Below are 21,815 nucleotides of genomic sequence, written 5' to 3' on the forward strand. Positions count from 1 at the left end.
TACCATGCTCTTTGGCCCAGGTGTCTATGAGGCTGTTTCGGAAATGAGTCCCATTGTCCGACTCAATTCTCTCTGGGGTACCATGTCGCCACAGGACTTGCTTTTCAAGGCCCAGGATAGTGTTCCGGGCAGTGGCATGGGGCACAGGGTATGTTTCCAGCCATCCAGTGGTTGCTTCCACCATTGTGAGCACATAGCGCTTGCCTTGACGGGTTTGTGGCAGTGTGATATAATCAATCTGCCAGGCCTCCCCATATTTGTATTTCAGCCATTGCCCTCCATACCAAAGAGGCTTCAAACGCTTGGCTTGTTTGATCGCAGCGCATGTCTCACATTCATGGATGACCTGTGCAATAGTGTCCATGGTCAAGTCCACCCCTCGGTCACGAGCCCATCTATATGTCGCATCTCTCCCTTGGTGGCCTGAGGAGTCATGGGCCCACCGAGCTATGAATAGTTCACCCTTATGTTGCCAGTCCAGATCCACCTGAGCCACTTCAATCCTAGCGGCCCGATCCACCTGCTGGTTGTTCTGATGTTCCTCCGTGGCCCGATTCTTCGGTACGTGGGCATCTACATGGCGTACTTTCACAACCAGATTCTCTATCCGGGCAGCAATATCTTGCCATAGGTCAGCAGCCCAGATGGGTTTGCCTCTGCGCTGCCAGTTGCCCTGCTTCCACTGCTGTAACCACCCCCACAGAGCATTTGCCACCATCCATGAGTCAGTGTAGAGATAAAGTACTGGCCATTTTTCTCGCTCAGCAATGTCCAAAGCCAGCTGAATAGCCTTCACCTCTGCAAACTGGCTCGATTCACCCTGTCCCTCACTGGCTTCTGCTACCCGTCGTGTAGGACTCCACACAGCAGCCTTCCACTTTCGATGCTTTCCCACAATACGGCAGGACCCATCAGTGAACAAGGCATATTTCTTCTCATTTTCTGGCAGTTTATTATATGGTGGGGCCTCTTCTGCACGCGTCACCTCCTCCTCTGGTGACATTCCGAAATCCTTGCCTTCTGGCCAGTCCATGATCACTTCCAGAATTCCTGGGTGACTGGGGTTTCCCATTCGAGTTCGCTGCGTGATCAGTGCAATCCACTTACTCCATGTAGCATCGGTTGCATGATGTGTGGTGGGGACCCTTTCTTTGAACATCCAACCCAGCACCGGCAGTCGAGGTGCTAAGAGGAGCTGTGCTTCTGTACCAACTACTTCCGAAGCAGCTCGAACCCCTTCATATGCTGCCAATATCTCTTTTTCTGTTGGAGTGTAGCGGGCTTCGGATCCTCTGTATCCACGACTCCAAAACCCTAGGGGTCGACCTCGAGTCTCCCCTGGTGCTTTCTGCCAGAGGCTCCAGGTAGGGCTGTTCTCCCCGGCTGCAGTGTAGAGCACATTTTTAACATCTTGTCCTGCCCGGACTGGCCCCAGGGCCACTGCATGGACTATTTCCTGTTTGATTTGTTCAAAAGCTTGTCGTTGCTCAGGACCCCATTTAAAATCATTCTTCTTCCGGGTTGCTTGATACAGAGGGCTTACAATTTGACTATGATCTGGGATATGCATTCTCCAAAAACCCACAATACCTAAGAAAGCCTGTGTTTCCTTTTTACTAGTTGGTGGAGACATAGCTGCTATTTTGTTGATCACATCCATTGGAATCTGATGGCGTCCATCTTGCCATTTTATTCCTAAAAACTGGATCTCCTGCGCAGGTCCCTTGACCTTACTTCGCTTTATAGCAAAACCAGCGTTCAGAAGGATTTGGACTATTTTACTCCCTTTCTCAAAAACTTCTTCTGCTGTGTTTCCCCATACAATGATGTCATCAATGTACTGCAGATGTTCTGGAGCTTCACCCTGTTCCAGTGCAGTCTGGATCAGTCCATGGCAAATGGTGGGGCTGTGTTTCCACCCCTGGGGCAGTCGATTCCAGGTGTATTGGATGCCCCTCCAAGTGAAAGCAAACTGTGGCCTGCACTCTGCTGCCAAAGGGATTGAGAAGAATGCATTCGCTATATCAATCGTGGCATACCACTTGGCTGCCTTGGACTCCAGTTCGTACTGGAGTTCTAGCATGTCCGGCACAGCAGCACTCAGCGGTGGCGTGACTTCATTCAGACCACGATAGTCTACAGTTAGCCTCCACTCTCCATTAGATTTTCGCACCGGCCATATGGGACTGTTAAAGGGTGAGCGAGTCTTGCTGATCACTCCTTGAACCTCTAGTTGACGAATCAGCTCATGGATGGGAATCAGAGAGTCTCAGTTAGTGCGATACTGCCGCCGATGCACCGTTGTGGTAGCAATCGGCACCTGTTGTTCTTTGACCCTCAACAACCCCACAACAGAAGAATCCTCCGAGAGACCAGGCAAGGCAGACAACTGTTTAACTTCCTCTGTCTCCAAAGCAGCTATGCCAAAGGCCCAGCGGTACCCTTTTGGGTCCTTAAAATACCCTCTCCTGAGGTAATCTATACCAAGGATGCATGGAGCCTCTGGGCCAGTCACAATGGGATGCTTTTGCCACTCATTCCCAGTTAGGCTCACTTCTGCCTCCAGTACAGTCAACTCTTGGGATCCCCCTGTCACCCCAGAAATACAAATGGGTTCTGCCCCTCTATAGCTTGATGGTATTAAAGTACACTGCGCACCCGTGTCCACTAGAGCCTTATACTCCTGTGGGTCTGATGTGCCAGGCCATCGAATCCACACCGTCCAATAAACCCGGTTGTCCCTTTCCTCCACCTGGCCGGAGGCAGGGCCCCCCTAATACTGGTCATAGTATCCATTACTCACTTCTTGCATAAATGACTTGGAAGTTCCTTCAAGAGGATCAGAAGCAAGATCAGGCCTTCTGCTTTGTCTGGGGAACGGCCCACTGGAAACTGGGGCGGCACTTTTCCTGGAGGGATCCCCTTTTGTGGTTGTCCTTCCTTGCAACTCCTGTACCCGTGTCCGCAGGATCGAAGTAGGTTGTCCATCCCACTTCCTCATGTCCTCTCCGTGGTCCCGCAGGTAGAACCACAGGGTGCCTTGTGGTGTGTACCCTCCGTACTCTCTCTCTTGAGTGGGGAAATGCCTGCTTCTAATAGCTGAGATGCTGGCCCGTGCAGGTGGGGAGTAGAACATATTCTCTTCAAGTTGCTGGACCTTCCGCGACAGTTTCTCCACAGCTGAGACAGGGGGGAAGAGAGACTTTCTTCATATCGCCGGAGCCGGCCAGCCACCTCATCCACCGTTGGTCCCTCTTCACCTTTCCATTCCATTACTGCCAGGGAGTTGGCATATGACGATGGTGCGCTCCGTACAAACTTCCGCCACATGGGCCTTGTGCATCGCACCTCATCAGGGTCTGTGGGTAAGTCTGCATTGTCCAAGTCATAATAAATCATCTCCCGCACGGCTAATTCTCTCAGGTACTGGATACCTCTTTCCATGGTAGTCCACTTGCTTGGCTGACATACAACATCCTCGCTGAAGGGGTACCTCTCCCTCACGCCTAACAGGAGTCGTTTCCAGAGGCTGAGGGCTTGGGTCTTTTTCCCGATCGCCTTGTCAATGCCGCCTTCCCTAGACAGGGATCCCAGCTGCCTGGCCTCCCTACCCTCTAATTCCAGGCTACTGGCCCCATTATCCCAGCACCGGAGCAGCCAGGTGACAATGTGCTCGCCTGAAAGTCGGCTAAAATCTTTTCGCATATCCCGCAGCTCACTCAAGGATAGGGATCGAGTAATTATCTCTGGTTCTGCCTCTTCCTCCTGCTCTCGTGATGGCCCTGGTTCATCATCATCTCTTATTAAGCGAACTGATTTCTTTGTGTACTTCTTCTTTTGTATGGGGGCAACTGATACCGGCACGGGTTGGTTCCCTGGTTCAGTGGCAGGGGCCGCCGCAAGGGCCGCCGCAGCCGCAGGGGCCGCCGCAAGGGCCGCAGCAGCCGCAGGGGCCGCCGCAAGGGCCGCCGCAGGGGCTGCAGCAGCCGCAGGGGCCGCCGGTCTGGTTTCCATCTCTTCCCCTTGAGGGTGCTGCATAATTCTGAGCAGTGCCTGGTAGATACTGGCCAGGGCCCAGCACAGCGCGGTGAGTTGTGCCTCTCTAGAATAGCCACAGGATTTTCCCTTCAAATATTCTACCACTTTATCAGGGTCCTGTAATTGTTCAGGGGTGAAGTCCCAGACCATTGGAGGTGAGTAGTTCTCTAGGTACCTGCCCATGCTCTCCCACATGCCATGCCACCCCTGACTATCCAGCCTCGGAGCAGATCTCCGGGTGGTAGTCTTAAATAGTCGTGTGACCCTAAACAAGACCTGGAACGTATTCAGGAGACATAGCACTAGGAACACGCTAGTTTGAGTATCCCAAGGATATTCAAAATTCTCAAAAGCTGTCATACCTGACCCGAAGGAGAAAAGGGAGGCAAAAGGGCTGGGGAAATTATTAACAAATTCTGAGAGACGGTGTCCAATGTACGGACAGGACAGCAAAACCACATAAACACCCCAAAATAGCCGCCTGAACAGTGATGTTATCATATCATAAACAGATATCACACAGGACAGCAGAATGATAATCCTCATCCCTTTTCCAGACATGGTAAATAGCATCGCAGGGAGTACATAAGCCATATAGGAATTTATGTAACACAGCCATGAGAACAAACCAAGCAACATGATGACCAGTGACTACTTACCTAATAAAATAAATGCATACAAAAAAAACCAAAACCGTTTTTTCCACGTTCTAGTTGGATTCTGTCGTTATCTCAACCCTTCGAGCCCCACGTTGGGCGCCAAAAAAGGACTGTCGTGGTTTAGCCTCAGACGGCAACAAAGAACCACGTGTCGCTTGCTCGTGCCTTCCAAATACAGGAAGAATCGTAAGAAAAGGCAAGACTCTTGGGTTGAGACAAAGGCAGTTTAACAGAACAGCAAAGGGAACAGGCAAACAACAACAACAACAACACGGATAGGGGAATATACAAACGCGATTACGGAACCGGAACCGCCGCTCCCCCACCGCTCGCCGCTCGCCGGCCGGACCCGGGCTGCCCCAGCCCGCTTTTAAGCAGCAACTTCCTGCCCCCTCCCCCGGCAGCTCAGGGTGGGCGTGGCTCACATGGCATGGAATACCAGGAAAAGTTAACCCTGTCCCCACCGGAACCAGGACAGAGACTTAGAGCAGAATAATGGAAGCAACCTAACCACTTTTGAATAAATTGATATTAAGTCATTAGGTTTATTTCTGCTTAGGCAAAAATGATGGCAAAGTTTATATTCCACAACCATGCTTTGGCTATCCTAGTTTACGTACTGATCAGTCAGTCTGTAGAGCAACAGTTAGCCTATCAGATAATTAACAAAAGTATATTACAGTTCTGAGGTAGAGAATTGTAGCATCAAACTGTATGCTTAAATCTCAGGCTGTCACCAAATTGACGGCGTGGAGATAAAATGGACTAAGTCCCCAGAACACTGTAATAAAAAAATATACGTGCTTCACTGTCCTGTGGATGGGACAACATAGTCTGAGGTTTGGTAGGTCAGTGTAGCAGTGCCAGATCTATGGTGGGTAGGCCTAGGCTGGGCCGTGGGGTCCTCTGGGGTCTCTCAAGTTCCCTCTGGGCGTCCTCTCCCACCTAGCCCTGGATTCTCTCTCATGTGTCCCAGTATGTCTCTGGACATCGTCATTGCCCAGTCCTATCAGAACTAGACAGAGAACTGTGTTTGACTATAGTAGCGTTACTCCTCCCTTGCAGCGATTGACATGTTTGTATACTGTAACCACAAAACCAATACTTAGTCAAGTAACGCTAAGGGCTGCTATAGAATAATGCCTTTTAACTCTTTTCAGCTGTTCACTTTTGCTTCCCATTGGAGCTGCAGTATCTTAAATGATCATTTGTTGGAATTGGTGGCTTAAACTTACCTGTTTAATTGTGTTCTGAAGCTGAGCGGAAGTGCTTTTATAGCAGAGAGTGGTTTAGGAAATTACTCAGTGTTTAGCTTTTTATTTCCACTATTCTGCCAACTTGCCAATGTTTTTGTCTAAGTTACGTATAAGAGTGAGTGCAGGCTTGCTCAGACAAGCTGGCTCCTTTTTTACTTCGATTTTGAAGGAATTTTCCAAGTCTAAAGTAATGGGCTGAGAAAAAAGTACAGGTGATTAATGAGTTAATGTGGAAGTACATGCCGAAGTGAGTAGACATATCCATAGGATTATTCTGATGCTTCTGAAAAATTTAAAATTCTTAATTAAGAACTTTTGTTTTGACAAAACAGCACTGTGTCTACACTACACTTCTTTTTTCCTCTTTATTTTTCAATATTTATGCATAAAACATTGCCCAGTTACTTTTATGTATGATTGTGGAAAACAGCAATCACTAAAAGGGATTGTTTTCTAAATAATTCCAATATAAAGAAATTAGTCTTTGATAAGTAATAGTTGGCTTTGCTTTCTAAATAGTAAGAATATTTATTTATTAAAATATCTGCCTTCATTAAGTGAAAGATCATTTACAAATATGTTAAATGTAGTTTGAAGTTCATAATTTCACTTAAAAACCAGTTTCATTGCATTTTTTCCTTGAAGAACATTGATCTTTTTACAACTCAGGTTCATTTTTGTTAGCAGTGACTTTGTTCGTGCTGCACAAGGACTGAGTAAAACATGAATTACTCAAATTTAGAAAATTATTCCAGTGTTCCAGTATAAAACTAAAATGCTCAACTCATTAGTATACTATTAAGAATGTTGCCATTGTCTATGTCATTTGTTATGTTTTGCAAACCCCACAAAGTGTTTGGTATCTCGTTGTGCTGTGCCTCTGTTCAAAAGGTGTAATAATGACTGCGATGGTTATTATTTCCATATATATGTTTAGGCATATGGCTAATATAGGCAAATAAAGACATAGGCTTTATATAAAAGCATAAGTTCCCTTTTTTCCTTTGTTTGCAAAAAATAGTTTTCTAAATCTCTGACTCGATTTATTTAAGCTTATACATTTACATTGTGGATCAGTTTGGTTTAGTGCACTTAAGGATGTCTTACATGGCACAATGTCTTGTTAATTTATCTGCAGAAACTTTAAGGTGATTGCATATGGGAAAGTATAGAAAATTTTCTTCCTGGATGTTATTACTTGAAGTTGAATGTTCTCATTAATATTGGGGTTAAGGGAAAAATGATTGATTTTCAGCTAGGGTGGGCTGTTGCTGGAACTGTGGCACTGATTTTAGAGTTAAATAACTTTATTATGGATTTTGTACAGCATTTTCTGTAGGCAAAAAAAGGTATGAAATTTACTGTTCTACAGTAAACATGGAATCACAGAATCATAGAATAGTTTGGGTTGGAAGGGACCTTTAAAGGTCATCTAGTCCAACCGCCCTGCAGGGAGCAGGGACATCTTCAACTAGATCAAGTTGCTGACAGCCCTGTCCGACCTGACCTTGACTGTTTCCAGGGATGGGGTATTCCATCCCTCTGATCATTCTTGCAGCCCTCCTCTAGACCTGCTCCAACAGGTCCATGTCTTTCCTCTTGTGACGACTCCAGAGTTGGATGCAGCATTCCAGGTGGGGTCTCACCAGAACAGAGTAGAGGGGCAGATTCACCTCTCTCGACCTGCTGACCACGTCTTTTTTGATGCAGCCTGGGATATGGTTGGTCTTCTGGGCTGTGAGTGCACATTGTTAGCTCATGTTCTGTTTTTCATCCACCGGTACCCCAAAGTCCTTCTCGACAGGGCTGCCTTTCTTTTCTTTATCCCCCAGCCTGTATTGATACTTGGGGTTGCCCCGACGCAGATGCAGGACGCACTTCTTGGCCTTGTTGAACCTTATGAGACTCACAGGGGTCCACTTCGTAAGCCTGTCCAGGTCCTTCTGGATGGCTTCCCGCCCCTCAGGCATGTCAACCCCACAGCGTAGTGTAGTTCATAAACTTGCTGAGGGTGCATTTGATCCCACTGCCACTATCATTGATGAAGATACTAAACTGTACTGGTCCCAATATAAACCCATACCACTAATCACTGGTTTCCATTCAGACATTGAACTGTTGGCCACTACCCTCTGGATGCAACTATCCAGCCAACTGCTCATCCACTGAACAGTCCACCCATCAAATCCATATCTTTCCAGTTTAGAGAGAAGGATGTTGTGGGGGACCATGTCAAAGGCCTTTCAGAAGTCCAGGTAGATGACATCTGTAGCTCTTCCCTTGTCCGCTGTGGTAGTCACTCCATCATAGAAGGCCACGAGGTTGGTCAGGCAAGATTGCCCTTGGTGATTGCCCTTGGTGAAGCTATGCTGGCTGTGTCCTCCCTGTCCTCCCCGTGCCTTAGCATGGCTTCTAGGAGGATCTGTTCCATGATCTTCCCAGGCACAGAGGTGAGGCTGAAAGGTCGGTAGCTCCCAGGGTCCTCCTTTCTAACCTTTTTTAAAATGGGTGCAGTGTTTCCCTTTTTCCAGTCACCAGGGACTCCACCAGACTGCCATGACTTTTCAAATATCATGGAGAGTGGCTTGGCAACTACATCAGCCAATTTCCTCAGAACCCTGGGAGGCATCTCGTCAGGTCCCATAGACTTATGTATGTTCATTTTTCCTCAAGTGGTCTCAGACCTGACCTTCTCATACGGTGGGAGGGACTTTGCTTCCTAAGTTCCCGTCTTGTGGTCCATCCACTCGAGAGGTGTGGGAAGAGGCTTCGCCAGTGAAGACTGAGGCAAACAGGTTATTGAGTACCTCAGACTTCTCCTTGTCCGTTGTTACCAGTTTGCCAGTTGTCTTTCTTTGACCTTCCTTTTCTGTCTGACACGCCTGTAGAAGCCCTTGTTAGTATTCCTTGTGTCCCTTGCCAAGTTCAGCTCCAGCTGTGCCTTGGCCTTCCTGACCTCATCCCTACACAACCCGTCAGCATCCCTATACTCTTCCAGGATACCTGTCCCTGCTTCCTCTGCCTGTGCATTTCCTTCTTGCCCTTTAGTTTGACCAGCAGGTCTCAACTCATCCATGCTGGTCTCTTGCCTTCCTCTCCTGATTTCTTACACCTGGGGATCGAGAGCTCTTGCACTCGACAGAAAGTGTCCTTAAAGATCTGCCAGCTCTGTTCTGCTGCCTTGTCCCAGAGGGCAGTTTCCCAGGGTGTCCTGTTGAGCATTCCTTGAAGAGCTGGAAGTTTGCTTTCCTAAAATTCAGGGTCCTGACTTTACCCTTCTCCTGACCCGTGTACCTGAGGACTGTGAGCACCACCAGTACATGATCACTGCAGTCCGGGCTGCCTCCACTCTTGGCGTCACCAATTAGCTCGCTTGCATTGGTGGCCATCAGGTCCAGTATCACATCCCCTCTGGTAGCGCTGTCTATTACCTGCCTTAAGAAGTTATCCTCGATGCATTCCACGAGTCTCCTGGGTTGCCTACAGCTCACGTGCTACTTTTCCAGCAGATGTTGGTGTGGCTGAATATACAATGGTAAGAGCCTGTGAGCGCGATGTTTTCTGTAGCTGGAGTAAGGCATCTTCGTTAGTTAGGCTCCCCTTGGTCTGGTAGTAGACACCAACCACAAGGCTCCCTTTGTTGCCTCAGTCTCTAGTTATCCATAAGCTTTCAGCCTGCTCATGGCTATTCTTCAGAGGCAGGTCTTCACACTCTATCCATTTGTTGACGTTGAGGGCAAGCCTTCTGTCCTTTCTTCCTCGCCTGTCCCTTCTGAACATAGTGTAGCCATCAATAGCAGCGCTCCAGTCATGGGATTCATCCCACCAACTTTCAGGAATTGTGAGTACATCATAGGTTTGTAGCAGCACGGTGGCTTCCAGCTCCTCCATATTTATCCTGTGGACATCTATTTTCATTGGTAGGATTTTAAACATTTCAATAGTCATCTGTGAAGTTCTATTGCTTTTTTCTTTTGGTTTTGTATCCTGATTTTGGGCAGGCATGCTGGAAAGTAGAGTGTTCAGACAACATGATAACTCTGAGCCTCTCTTGATGAATCTCAAGTATGTTTGATCAACAATTTATCAGTCGTTCTGAATATTTTAGAAGCAGTTAAATCTGTCAGATACCATAGGCATGGTCCCATGGAGTTTAACCAATGATGGTCCCAGTTGTCAAGGTCCTACCCCCGTTCCCCATCCCATATTTATGTACCTGTTTCCTGCTTTTCATTGACTGCATTTGAATGCAAAGTGAGTCAGAGGTAGTTGGAGGGAGGGACTACAGAAACCCAACTTTAAATCATTTTAAACTGAGGGTGGGGATTAAAGTCTAGTTCCTTTGCTGTTAGCCATCTGGGTCTGTTCAGTTAAACTAAAAAATCACCTTGATAGGACATTCTAATTATTTGTAGATTTTTTTCATACAAACCTCTTGGTAAGCATAATAATGTTACTCCTTTTTAGTGACATTGGTCCTCAGTTTGCCAAATGTTTTGTAGCTAATGTAGATTAATAGAGATTAACGGCAGTAAAATTTTTAGATCACAGAATATTTGGTTTACAGACTAGTAATTTGTATTTCTTTACTGTAATTCTTAACAGAAGCATGCAGTCTTCTTTTTTGAAGGTACTGGGTGAAGAAGAATGTGCCCCTCTGGTTATTTTCATGAGTTAATCATCCACTGCTTAAAAGAAATAATAAATTTAAAAAAAAATCTAATTCCTGATTATGAATTAATTCTGGTTTGTCACCCAATCAATAGTATTGTCATTTCTGCTGAGCAAAATTGAGGAATCCTGTAATTCCCAGTCATGTTTCCTATGATGGTGTAAGTCATCCTTGGTTTTCATTCTGATAAGTTTTCTTTGTAAGGCATTTTCTTTGATACTTGAAGCGTTTCTGTATTCTATCCAAATTTCCATTTTTTTCCTTAAAATGTCAGGGCCACAATCTTAGGCTCTTTTCTACCGCATATGCATTTCTGTTTATTTTTGGTGTCAAAAAGTTTCTTCTTCTCTTATTTTAACTACAGTAGTTGCTTTAATGCTTTCTACTGAAGAAAGTTATTTGAGTTGCTTTTTCACTGTGACTCATTAAATGCTTCTCAGAGTTTGCTTTCCAGACGACAGCCCTTCATTCTGTGGACTGCTAGAATTTTGACTTTGAAATTGAATTTATAGAGATTTTAGTGTAATTCATTAAGCCAGAAAAAAAACAGCTTTGAATGATAACCAGTTATTTACAAGCTGAGAGATTGCTACTAATTTTTCTGAGTTATTTCTAAAGTGACAAGAGTCAGAGAAGCAATACATGTTTCTGCACATGTAAATAAAGGTATTTTCAATATAAGTAAGATTAAAAACCCATTTCTACTAACTCATATGCTAGTAGGGGGAAGAAGCTTTTGGCTCATACCAAGATTTGTATTAACTAATTTTAAGATCCAACTAGAGATAAGCAACAAATTAGTGTAACTTTTTTTTTTATTTTTAAATATTTAATAATTTTTAATTTAATTTTAATAATTAAATTTTTAATATTTAATATTTAAACCTTTTAATTTTACATCTTAATTTTATTCAGATATCACAATGCAGACATCAGAGACTGGTTCGGATACAGGTTCGACTGTGACTTTACAGACATCTGTGGCTGGCCAAGCAGCAGTGCCCACACAGGTCGTACAGCAAGTACCAGTTCAGCAACAGGTATGTGGCTGTTAGTTTTGGGAAGATGAAAAAAAAGTTTCAGGAAGCATAGTTCTTCAAAATGTAGTGAAGAACTTGATTTTGTACAAGGCTGCTAAATGAACTCTTTTGCTCTGCTTTTATCAATTTTATTTTGCTGGAATTAAAATAGCCAGAGAAAAGACAAGCTGTTTTCTGGATCTGTTCCTTAATTAGAGCATCTGACAAGCAGCAGTAGTATACATGCATGATTCTAACTGTAGGTTATTAAAAAATTCATGTAATAGCTCATAGAAATTTTCTTTAATTTATGTTACATTTTTTCTTTAAATAATGAATATATTTATGATATTATTGACTATATCATTTCTCCTTTCATTTGGACATCCAAGTAAGTGTAATACAAATCTAAAAATGAAAAGCACTGTCCTTTGCATCTCTAGACTTGACTCCCTACAGATCTTTGCACACTATCATTAAAGTATTTGTGGTATGACAATAGGTAATTTATGACGTGCATTTGCCAAGGAAGTACGAAGACTTTTGTGTCAGCCAGCACAGCCACACACCTCTGTTAACATGAGACAGTCATTCACCTGTGCAGCACCCACAAGCTTTGGAAGGAGTGGTTGCTGAAGAAAATGGGGAGGGAAAAAAGGAAAAGTATGGAGGGGGAAAACAGGGACTGAAATGTGAAAGCCATGACAGTGGTGCGAGACTTTTCTAGAATACACATAAATTATCTGTCCATCTGATGTTGTTTTTAATCAAAAACTGACTTCACACTTTCAGAATCAATAATATGAGAACCAGACATAGTTTATTGAATAGTGTAATTTGTTTCTGTGCCAGTGACGCACTTTTCCCTAACTTAAATTATTCAGCATTTGTTAAGTTTAGTTCTAGAATTCCAGGTGGTATGTTTTTATATTTGTGTTCCACAGTCTCATGTCTCATATATTTCATTAACTATTTTTTCCTCATGTACAGACTCAGAATCACAGAATGGTAGGGGTTGGAAGGGACCTTCGGAGATCATCTAGTCCAACCCCCCTGTCAAAGCAGGGTCACCTAGAGCAGGTTGCACATGAATGTATCCAGGTGGGTTTTGAATGTCTCCAGAGACGGAGACTCCACCACCTCTCTGGGCAGCCTGTTCCAGTGCTCTGCCACCTTCAAAGTAAAGAAGTTTTCCCTCCTGTTCAGATGGAATTTCCTGTGATCCAGCTTGTGTCTGTTAACCCTTGTCCTGTCACCAGGCACCACTGAGAAGAGTTTGACCCCATCCTCTTGACACTGCCCTTTAGATATTTATAGGCATTGATAAGACTGAATTTGTAATGCCTCATAGTTCCACTACTACAGTTGCTACTTATATCTTCATGTATCTTTTAGGATGCAAGCTTGTTTTTAAAAAAAATTGATTCAGAAAAGCATTGAATTTGGACTTACAAAAATTTATTTAAATGCTTGTATTTGTGTATTTGCTCAGAATTCACCACTAGTGAATCAATAATTGTTTTAAATACTTTTTCCTGAGTTCAACTGTTAAATAGCTCACTCTTTCTTCGCTTCAGTGTTTACTAGGATAGAGACTTTTGAGTACTATGTTCAGGTTTTAATTGAAGCCTCCATGATGCCTGAATTTAGCTAACCTTTGTAGGAGATTTTTTCTGGTTAACTTTTTTAAGGTTTGTGAACTGCAAGAATACTTTTCTTTATGGAAAAAGATCTGGCTAATTTGTCTGATTTTTGTGTTCTTTCATGATGACAGATATTTAATAGATGTAGTTTATGTGATTTGTTCTTTCTTATTCCTGTTTCAGCTTTTCAGATAGAAGATGGCAATTTGGTAGTGCTTGTTGTTGTTTTAAGCATATTATATATATGATGGTCTAATATTACATACTGAATTTTATCCACGTGAAGTACTGATCAGTGTGAAGAATTGAAGATTGGTAGCCTGTTAGTGGCATATACAATACTTTTTAGTGTTGTAGTTCCAATCATTGGGTTGATTGAACTGTGAGGATAGGATCTTCTATGCATTTCCGTTCTCTCTCTGTCACATGCAAATGAAGAATGAACAGGGCTTTGGTGTTTATAAACTTCCTTAATGCAAAATTTCTACCTTTCTGAGGACTACTACGATAGAATTGGCTTCTTATTTCCCCCCATAAATAATGCGTTAATCTGTGTCACTAACTGTTTGTATCTTTTCTGAAGTTACTCCAGTTGCCCTTTATTAATTTAATACTCGTGTCAAAACCCAGAAGCCCAGGACAGGATTGCTTTTTTCTTGCTTGATTATACCTTAATGAGAACAGGAAACTGAATTTTTTTATTACACTACATAAGTATGTAAAACTGTCCCTGATCAACCTTACATACATCTCCTTTAGGACTTCTGCTTCTAAGTATTCTCTTTCATTGAATACTCCATCATTATTTTGGATTATTTTTCCCTGTGGGGGTATTACGTTATCTTTTTATATCCGACTCTTAACACTGACTGTAGGAATCAGTATAATGTTTCAGAAAGGAAAGCTAAGGGATAATCCAGCCAAGGAGGAGGAGTTTCTTAAAAATTTTGCAGGGATTGCAGATGCAACAAGAATGTTGGGAAATCCAATACAGACGGTATCACAGTGATTAAAACAGGGTATGTGTGTGAGATCTGTATAGAGAGAGAGGCTAGATTACAGAAGTGGATGTGTGGTGAGGAGAAGAGTGAAGAATGTGAATGTGTATGCTAGCAGGAAATGTGATGAAGAATGCAGGTGGGATAGGTAATTTCAATTGTAGAGGTAAAAAGAAATATTAAACATCGAAACAATCACTGTGTTTAGGAGATTGTAGGTGTGATTTTCCCTGAGGAATTATCTGTGCATAGGTCGCATTTGCCTGAAGTTAATACTGCCTTTATGTACGTATGATAGGAATGGGCCAATTTGCCTAAAGAAAATGAGGAGAAAGAGTGCTGATTTCATAAAGTCATTGTTTTGATGGCAGAGGGAGGGGTTATTATTTCTTCACATTCAAAGTTACCAATATTAAAGTTGGAGGACAAGTTTTAGTGTTTTTTGGTTTTTGGTTTTTTTTTTTTTTGGTTTATAAGACACATATTTATAATGTCAGCTGTATCCAAAATATGTGTGAATATTCATATTTGGATTATATTTTCTTGTGAGTATAATTCACTTAAACAATAGGGCACTTCTTGAATTTTGTTAAATTCAAAGATACTGCTGGCATCACACCGAGGAAGGAAGACTGTGTGGCCTTCCTCAGAGCCAGGCAGAGGAGCTCGATACGCCTATCATGGTGGGGCTGCTTGAGCTCTTCCCCATCCCAAACTGAGCTTCTCCTCATTGTGGAGCCACGACCATCTGATCTTTGAAGACGCTCAATGCACACATGTCAGCCAGGAGATTTTCCTTCACATCCTTGCAGCTGCTAGTGTGCACAGAGCTGTGAGTGCACAGCAGGTAGGCAGGTATCTCATGGCCACGCAAGCCAGATAGATCCACACCATCAGCATTGCTCCACCTCTCCCATCGGCAGGATCCTCTCCAGAAGCGCTTTCAGAGTGTGATAAATTCAGTGTCCTGCTTTCCTATGGAGAGGGGGACAGGTATTGCACCATCTCCCCATTTCTCCAGCAGCCCAGTGGTAGGGTATGCACCAGTATTTGGAGAGCTACTCGTGATGCCCCATCCCTGAAAGTGTTCAAGGCCAGGTTGGATGGGGCTTTGAGCAGCCTGGTCTAGTGGGAGGTGTCCCTGCCCATGGCAGGGGGTTGGAACTAGGTGGTCTTTAAGGTCCTTTCCAACCCAAATCATTCTGTGATTCTGTAAGTGTCTGTGTATGTGCAACAATTTGGCATAAGCTGAAACTTCTATATTATCATGTTTACAGTAATTTATTAGTATTTTTAGTGGATAATGCCATTTTCAATTACTTTGTTTTTTATTAATTTTAAAGCAGTGTATAGTATTTCATTTTTTCCTAGTGGAGTCGTTGTTTCCCATGTTTCCATTCCTATATATATACCATACTTAAATGATATCTCATGCATGCATTAATTTGGAGTTGTTTTCATGGCATCAGTGTTTCATTTATGCTTACAAAATGTATGATATCTTTTTCAAAATGAAACATTTTTGCCCTGAAGAAGAGCAAGTTGAATAAGTGGAAGGGTGGACTAAGAGCCTTTTACCTATAGCTGTGTTTGTACTGAAGCATCCTGTCTTTTGAGCAAACAGCGAAAGAGTAACTTCTGATGTTTTCAGCTGAAACAAATCCCTAGTTTGCATATAGCTAGTAAAATATGGAGCTCGTATCTATTGTCATGCTCCAAAAATAGGAAAAAAAAAAAGGTACTGTTAATGAAAACCTGGGCTTCCCCTCTGGTAAAAGTGGCACTGGTGGCAGCTGGTTTCATGCAGCACAGCAGCTGTCACTGTTGAGATGGTATAGAGGGGTATGGTAAGGGAACAGACATGTCCACAGGTAAGCAAAAAGCAATAAGAGTGAGACCAAAAAGGTAGGAGTGTAACTGAATTCCATTTTAATAGCCTGAGGAATTTTCTTAGTCTTTTGTTTCCTCAGATATGGGGATTTTTCATTAATGTATCATTCCTTTTTCAACAGGCATTCTTTAGGACAGTGCAGTAAGCTTCTAAGGATTCAAAATTAGCCCCACTTTGTAGTTTATGTGGAAGCATTGGAGAAATAAAACTAAATATAGTCATATAATCGATTTTATAAAAGTATATCCATGCATCAGAACTTAAGCAAAGCATTTCTTCGTATTCACCATGCACTATGGCCATCATGTTCACAAAGCATTGTATCATTAACTGGAGATGCAGGCTTCTGCTAATCAAAATTGCTCTTAATGCAAAATCACGTTTAGCATATGAAAAACATAATCATGAGCTGACATTAGCCATTATATAAATATGAATGTGCTTAGAATATTACAGCGTGTGCTATTTATATGTTGCTTGCCAAAAGTAATCCAAACTAATGAAGGTACAAAAATTATTTTTATCTCTGAGAACAGAAAACGATACACATCCAAGTAATTTGCATAGGCACTGTGGATAATTATATGTTCTTTTTTAAAAGGAGTTTAAAAATCCTTATATATTTTGCTCTATTGTTCTACTCTTTGCTTTGAACATAAGCACTTCTTATTGGAAATCAAAATTCTCTCTTAAATTTTGGTTTTATGCTTCAATGTAATTTTTTAATTTAGTATGCTCTTATGCACTTGATTTTTGTTGACAAACTCTCATAGATACAATGTAACTTAGTCCCTCATTTGTTCCTCTGAGGTAGTGTAATTAAGAGTATAATTTTTTTCTCCTTCAACTAGTAAGTATAATTGCTATACATTTACTATTAATTATAATTAATATACACGTGTATATTGAATAGATTTTGATTCACCTCTTGTTCTGCTGGAACGTTTCAGCTGCTTACTTCTAATCCTATTCCAGTTATTTATTTCAGGCTATAATCACTGAAGCAAGAGGAATGAAAGATCTGTCTGACTCTACTTAACTCATTATTTCCTATACGAGTCAGTTAATTTTCTGTTTTCCAGCCAGACAATAAGAATTATCATCACTAGCTTACCAGTCCACCGCAGGACATACAATTTTTGAACTTGCATACTGTCAGTTTTTAATAACTATTTCATTAGCTTTTCTATTTTCAGCCCAAATAATTTAATTCTTTATTTTTTTATACAAGGAGGCCATTTCAGTTTAGATCTCTGTTGAACATTCTCTCTGCGATCTCCAATTTCTGGTCTGCCTTAAAAACTAAAGAACATAGCTGATACAGTTCCTTTAACAGCTTAATAAAGTGTGCAAGGAAAATTATAAATAAAACAGAAGAAATTTATTATTTTTTTAAAATTTCCACAAAGTCTGTATCATAACCAGCAACTTTCAAATATTTTTGTGCTCATAGAGAGTAGATATAGGCATTTCATTTCGTCCTGTTGTTGAAGATTAAAAAGACAATCTGGAGGCGCTAGTTTTCATTCTCTGAAAACATTTTTCCCAAAATGAAGTAAAACAGGAAATAAAATTAGTATTGGAAATATCATGTAACAAAGATTTTCAGCATGGCAGAATTTTCATATACAAGGCCACCCTAAAGGCCACTTACTTATTTTAGTTGTCATTGCTTGACAGGAAAAATTTTTACCTCTAACTTTCTCTACCTTAAGGTTGTTATGTACATTGCAATACAATGACTAAGCTTCCTTGGGCACCATAATAGATTTAACGGTAGCAGTACTGAGTTTCAGAGAAGCTGAAACGAAATAACTTTTTTTTTTTAATAAACTGTCTTTTTTATTACTGTATTGGAAAAAGAAACCTAATTCAGTGGCCCTTTTGTGTTGAACTTCATTCTTAAAATTCAAAGGAAAAGCATTTTGATCTACAAAAGTAGATACAATGTTTTAATAGCACTGTAGTGCTGATTTAAAAATTAAGTCACTTTATTGGCATAAACAGTCATGACATTTCTGGTAGTACTGCATATGAGGTTAATAAAGAATTTAAATAAAAATTGGTGAAAATTTGAAATGAATTAAGATTTTAATTTTAACGTTTTTTGCTATTTTGTTTTATGGTAAATTAATTATTTGTTGTTGTTCCAAATGAAATAAACACATTTTGGAATCTTTCAGTTTCGTGTCCAACAACAGGACTACTAGCTTTGATAAAGTCTGTACCACTTTGTCCCTGCAGTATCTTCTCAGTTCTATCGTAAAGGTCTTGCACTGCGCTGAATCTGTTTTTGAAATGGTAGCAGCTTATATCCAAGTATAATGGGAGAATATAATACTTTGTACAGAATGGGAATGTGACCTTCCTCTACAGATAGGAATTTTTTAATATTGTGTTTGTACGTATTGTAGAGCTACGTTTTATTAGTGTGCAGGTTACAGGGAGAAAATCACACTTCCCTTATTAATAGGAAAATAGTGTGTTTTTTAATAGGGAGTAAGCCGTATCCAATGTGTGTGAATAGGGAAGGAAGTGCATTTTGGAAGAGCTAGGATAAGAACATGGAATTCATACTGACAACAGCAAAGCATAGTTACCCTTCGTTTCATCCTTATTATGCTTTCGAGTTAGTTCTGTCTTTGGCACTGAAGGTATGTATGCTCCATGAGTGTGCATCTTCAATGACAGGGCTCCATTTACCAGTCGTAAAGCACCAATATTGTGTAAGAACAGTAACTTTATTTGCTGTTGCAATGACAAACCTAGTACATACATAGTAGTTATGAGAACAGAGATGTCCCATATTGTTTAGAAGCCATTAGGTGCACTCAAGCATCGGTCCTTCTTTACAGTATCCCAAATTTCTGGTGTTCTTATTTTCAGGTACAGCAAGTGCAGACTGTGCAACAGGTGCAGCATGTCTACCCAGCCCAGGTTCAGTATGTGGAGGGAAGTGACACAGTCTACACTAACGGAGCTATGTAAGTTGGCAAATGATTGGAATCTGAATGTTTACTAAATATACATTTTTAGTTAGATACTACCAATGAGTATATTTTAAGTTGGAAAGAAGGTCTTTTATTGTCAAAACAGTTTTTTGGGTGAAAAGCTGAATTCACACTGTTTGGTTTTATTAAGGCAGAATTTTTCTGTAAACAGAATTCTTGTGACTGTTTTAGTTAGACTTACATGAAATTACGTATACAGCATAGTATTGTTTGAAAAAGTACCTTTCATTTTATGGGTAAGTTCCGGCCATAGGACATCCTGTCTAATTTCTATCCTCAGGACAGAAGGCAGGGCCTTATGTCATCCCAGCTGCAATCCTACTGGCAAATGCATACAAAGGTGCAGCAGCTGTAGTTATTATGTAAAGAAAGTAGTAATGTAATTTCATTGCTGTGTTTAATAAAATTAGATAAGTTGTTTTTTTTTTTTTCCAAAGGAAAAAAGGAAGAGAGGCAGAGGAAGAAGAGTAGCATTGTCTCCTTTTGCTGTTGCTTTAGCCTCTTTTCTGCACATTATTGTGCATTTCCTGCTTCCCTCAATATGCTTTTCCATCATTAAGTTTCTTTCTCTGATACACAAGCTTAGAATCATAGAAAGAATAATCTAGGTTTGATGAGACCTCTGGAGGTTACCTAATCTAATCCCTGATTTATTGCTGCACCAGCTTTGAAGTTGTCTCAGACGTTGAAGTAGGATCGTGTTGCTTGGGGAAGGAGCTTCTTTACCTCTTCTTTTCATTTTCCTGCCTTTTGCCATTTTTGCTGTGTTACTGGCTTTACGAAGAAATATGATTTAGAAAGCTACTTTGTTGTCTGCAGGTACTTATTTGGTGGTGGTAATCCAAAAGTGATTCAAAAGTGCAATATTTTTTTGGTTCAGAGACTTCTGATGATAACACTGGCAGCATTCTTTAGTCAACTCTACTAGCATATTTTGCTTGATTAATTTTTCACATACTGTCTTGTCTGTTTTCTTCTTGCTTGTAAAGCCTAAACAATGTATCTTATATATGCATTAGATTTCGCTATTGTACTGGTTTGGGCTGGGATAGAGTTAATTTTCTTCATAGTACCGGGTCTGATAATATGTTTTGGACACGTGTTGCAAACAGTGTTGATAACACAGGGATGTTTTAGTTCTTGCTGAGCAATGTTTATATAGCATCAAGGCCTTTTCAGCTCCTCACACTGCCCTGCCAGCGAGCAGGCTGGGACAAGAAGCCAGGAGGGCTCGCAGCTGGGACTGCTGACCCCAGCTGACCAAAGGGATATCCCAGACCATCTAATGTTATGCTCAGCAATGAAAGCTGCAGAAGGAGGAAGAGAGAGAGATGTTCGGAGATACGGCATTTGTCTTCCCAAGTAACCATTGCACGTGATAGATCCCTGCTTTCCTGGAGGTGGCTGAACACCTGCCTGCCAATGGGAAGTGGTGAATGAATTCCTTGTTTTGATTTGCTTGTGTGTGCGGCTTTTGCTTTACTTACTAAACTATCTTTATCTCAATGTACGAGTTTTCTCACTTCTACACTTCTGATTCTTCCCCCCATCCCGCCATGGGAGGAGTGAGCTGTGAGGGGCTTAGTTGCCACCTGTGGTGTAGAGCATTTTTTTTCACGTCTTGTCCTCTATCGGACCAGCCCAAATGCTACAGCACGAGCTACCTTCCACGGGGCTGATGTGCCAGGCCATCAAACCCACACAGTCCAGTAAACATGGTTGTCCCTTTCCTACGCCCGGCCACAGGCAGGGCCCCTTTATTCCTGGTCAGAATATTCATTACTTTTATTATTGTAACTGCAAAAGCCAAAACTGGTCTTTAACACGTACAGCAAAAAAGGGAGCATGGCAAATATTAAGGCTGTGTTTCCACCCCTAGGGCGGTTGATTCCAGGTGTACTGGATGCCCCTCCAAGTGAAAACAAACTGTGGCTTGCATGCTGCTGCCAGAAGGGTTGAGAAGAGCACGCTAGGGATACCAATTGTAGCATACCACTTGGCTGTCTTTGACTCCGGTTCATACCGGAATTCTAGCATGTCCTGTACAGCAGCATACAGCGGCAGCGTGACTTCATTGTGACCACGATAGATAGGCCACTGTTAGCCTCCAAAAGAGGTCATTCTTAAATAGGCTATTATTCAAGTTTCTCTTTTCATTTATCACTTGTCTTAGGTGAGCTGTTGGCACATGCACATTTGGCAGTGTTTGAGGTGTGTGTGACTGTATGACTGCTTACAGTCCTTGGAAAAAACAGAACCAAGTGTTAATGACTGCTTAGTATGAACCTTCAGGTTTTCATGATCTTATTGTATTATTCTGTATCTGAATCCCTTTGTCATTTTCTGCAAAATCAGTCAACGGGATATAAAAGACTTCCTTAACACAGTAAGAAAGCTCTCCTTAGCAGGTAAGCCTCATCCAGATTGTCTTTCCCTCCTATAGAAGAAGAATTTACCCATGTTGTTGTGAATGACAACATTGTGAGCAGCCAATGTGTTGTTCAGTACTTTTAGGAACATGAACCTTTCTAAAGATTATGGGTTTATTCATGGAGAACGGGAAAAATCTGTGTTTCTACTCAAAATTTTTAAAGACTATAGATTGTGAAACACATTTTCCCATATACT

General features: G+C 41.8%; 1 protein-coding gene across 8 annotated transcripts in view; it reads left to right on the plus strand.

Moving 5' to 3' along the window:
- Positions 1 to 21,815, plus strand: part of RFX3 (regulatory factor X3) — a 141,037-nt gene that overhangs the window by 62,015 nt on the left and 57,207 nt on the right. For 7 of the 8 annotated variants that reach the window (XR_008463750.1, XR_008463751.1, XM_054185173.1 and 4 more), the window contains exons 2-4: positions 11,541 to 11,665; positions 12,635 to 12,745; positions 19,063 to 19,160. Coding sequence is in view for 6 of the 8 variants with exons in the window: in XM_054185173.1 (XP_054041148.1) it covers positions 11,549 to 11,665; positions 12,635 to 12,745; positions 19,063 to 19,160 (326 nt within the window). In the remaining 2 variants the exon portion in view is untranslated. The remainder of the gene's footprint in view (positions 1 to 11,540; positions 11,666 to 12,634; positions 12,746 to 19,062; positions 19,161 to 21,815) is intronic. The other variant, XM_054185177.1, reaches the window with a different exon arrangement.

Source organism: Rissa tridactyla, chromosome Z (genome assembly GCF_028500815.1).
Source record: "Rissa tridactyla isolate bRisTri1 chromosome Z, bRisTri1.patW.cur.20221130, whole genome shotgun sequence".
Lineage (NCBI taxonomy): Eukaryota > Metazoa > Chordata > Aves > Charadriiformes > Laridae > Rissa > Rissa tridactyla.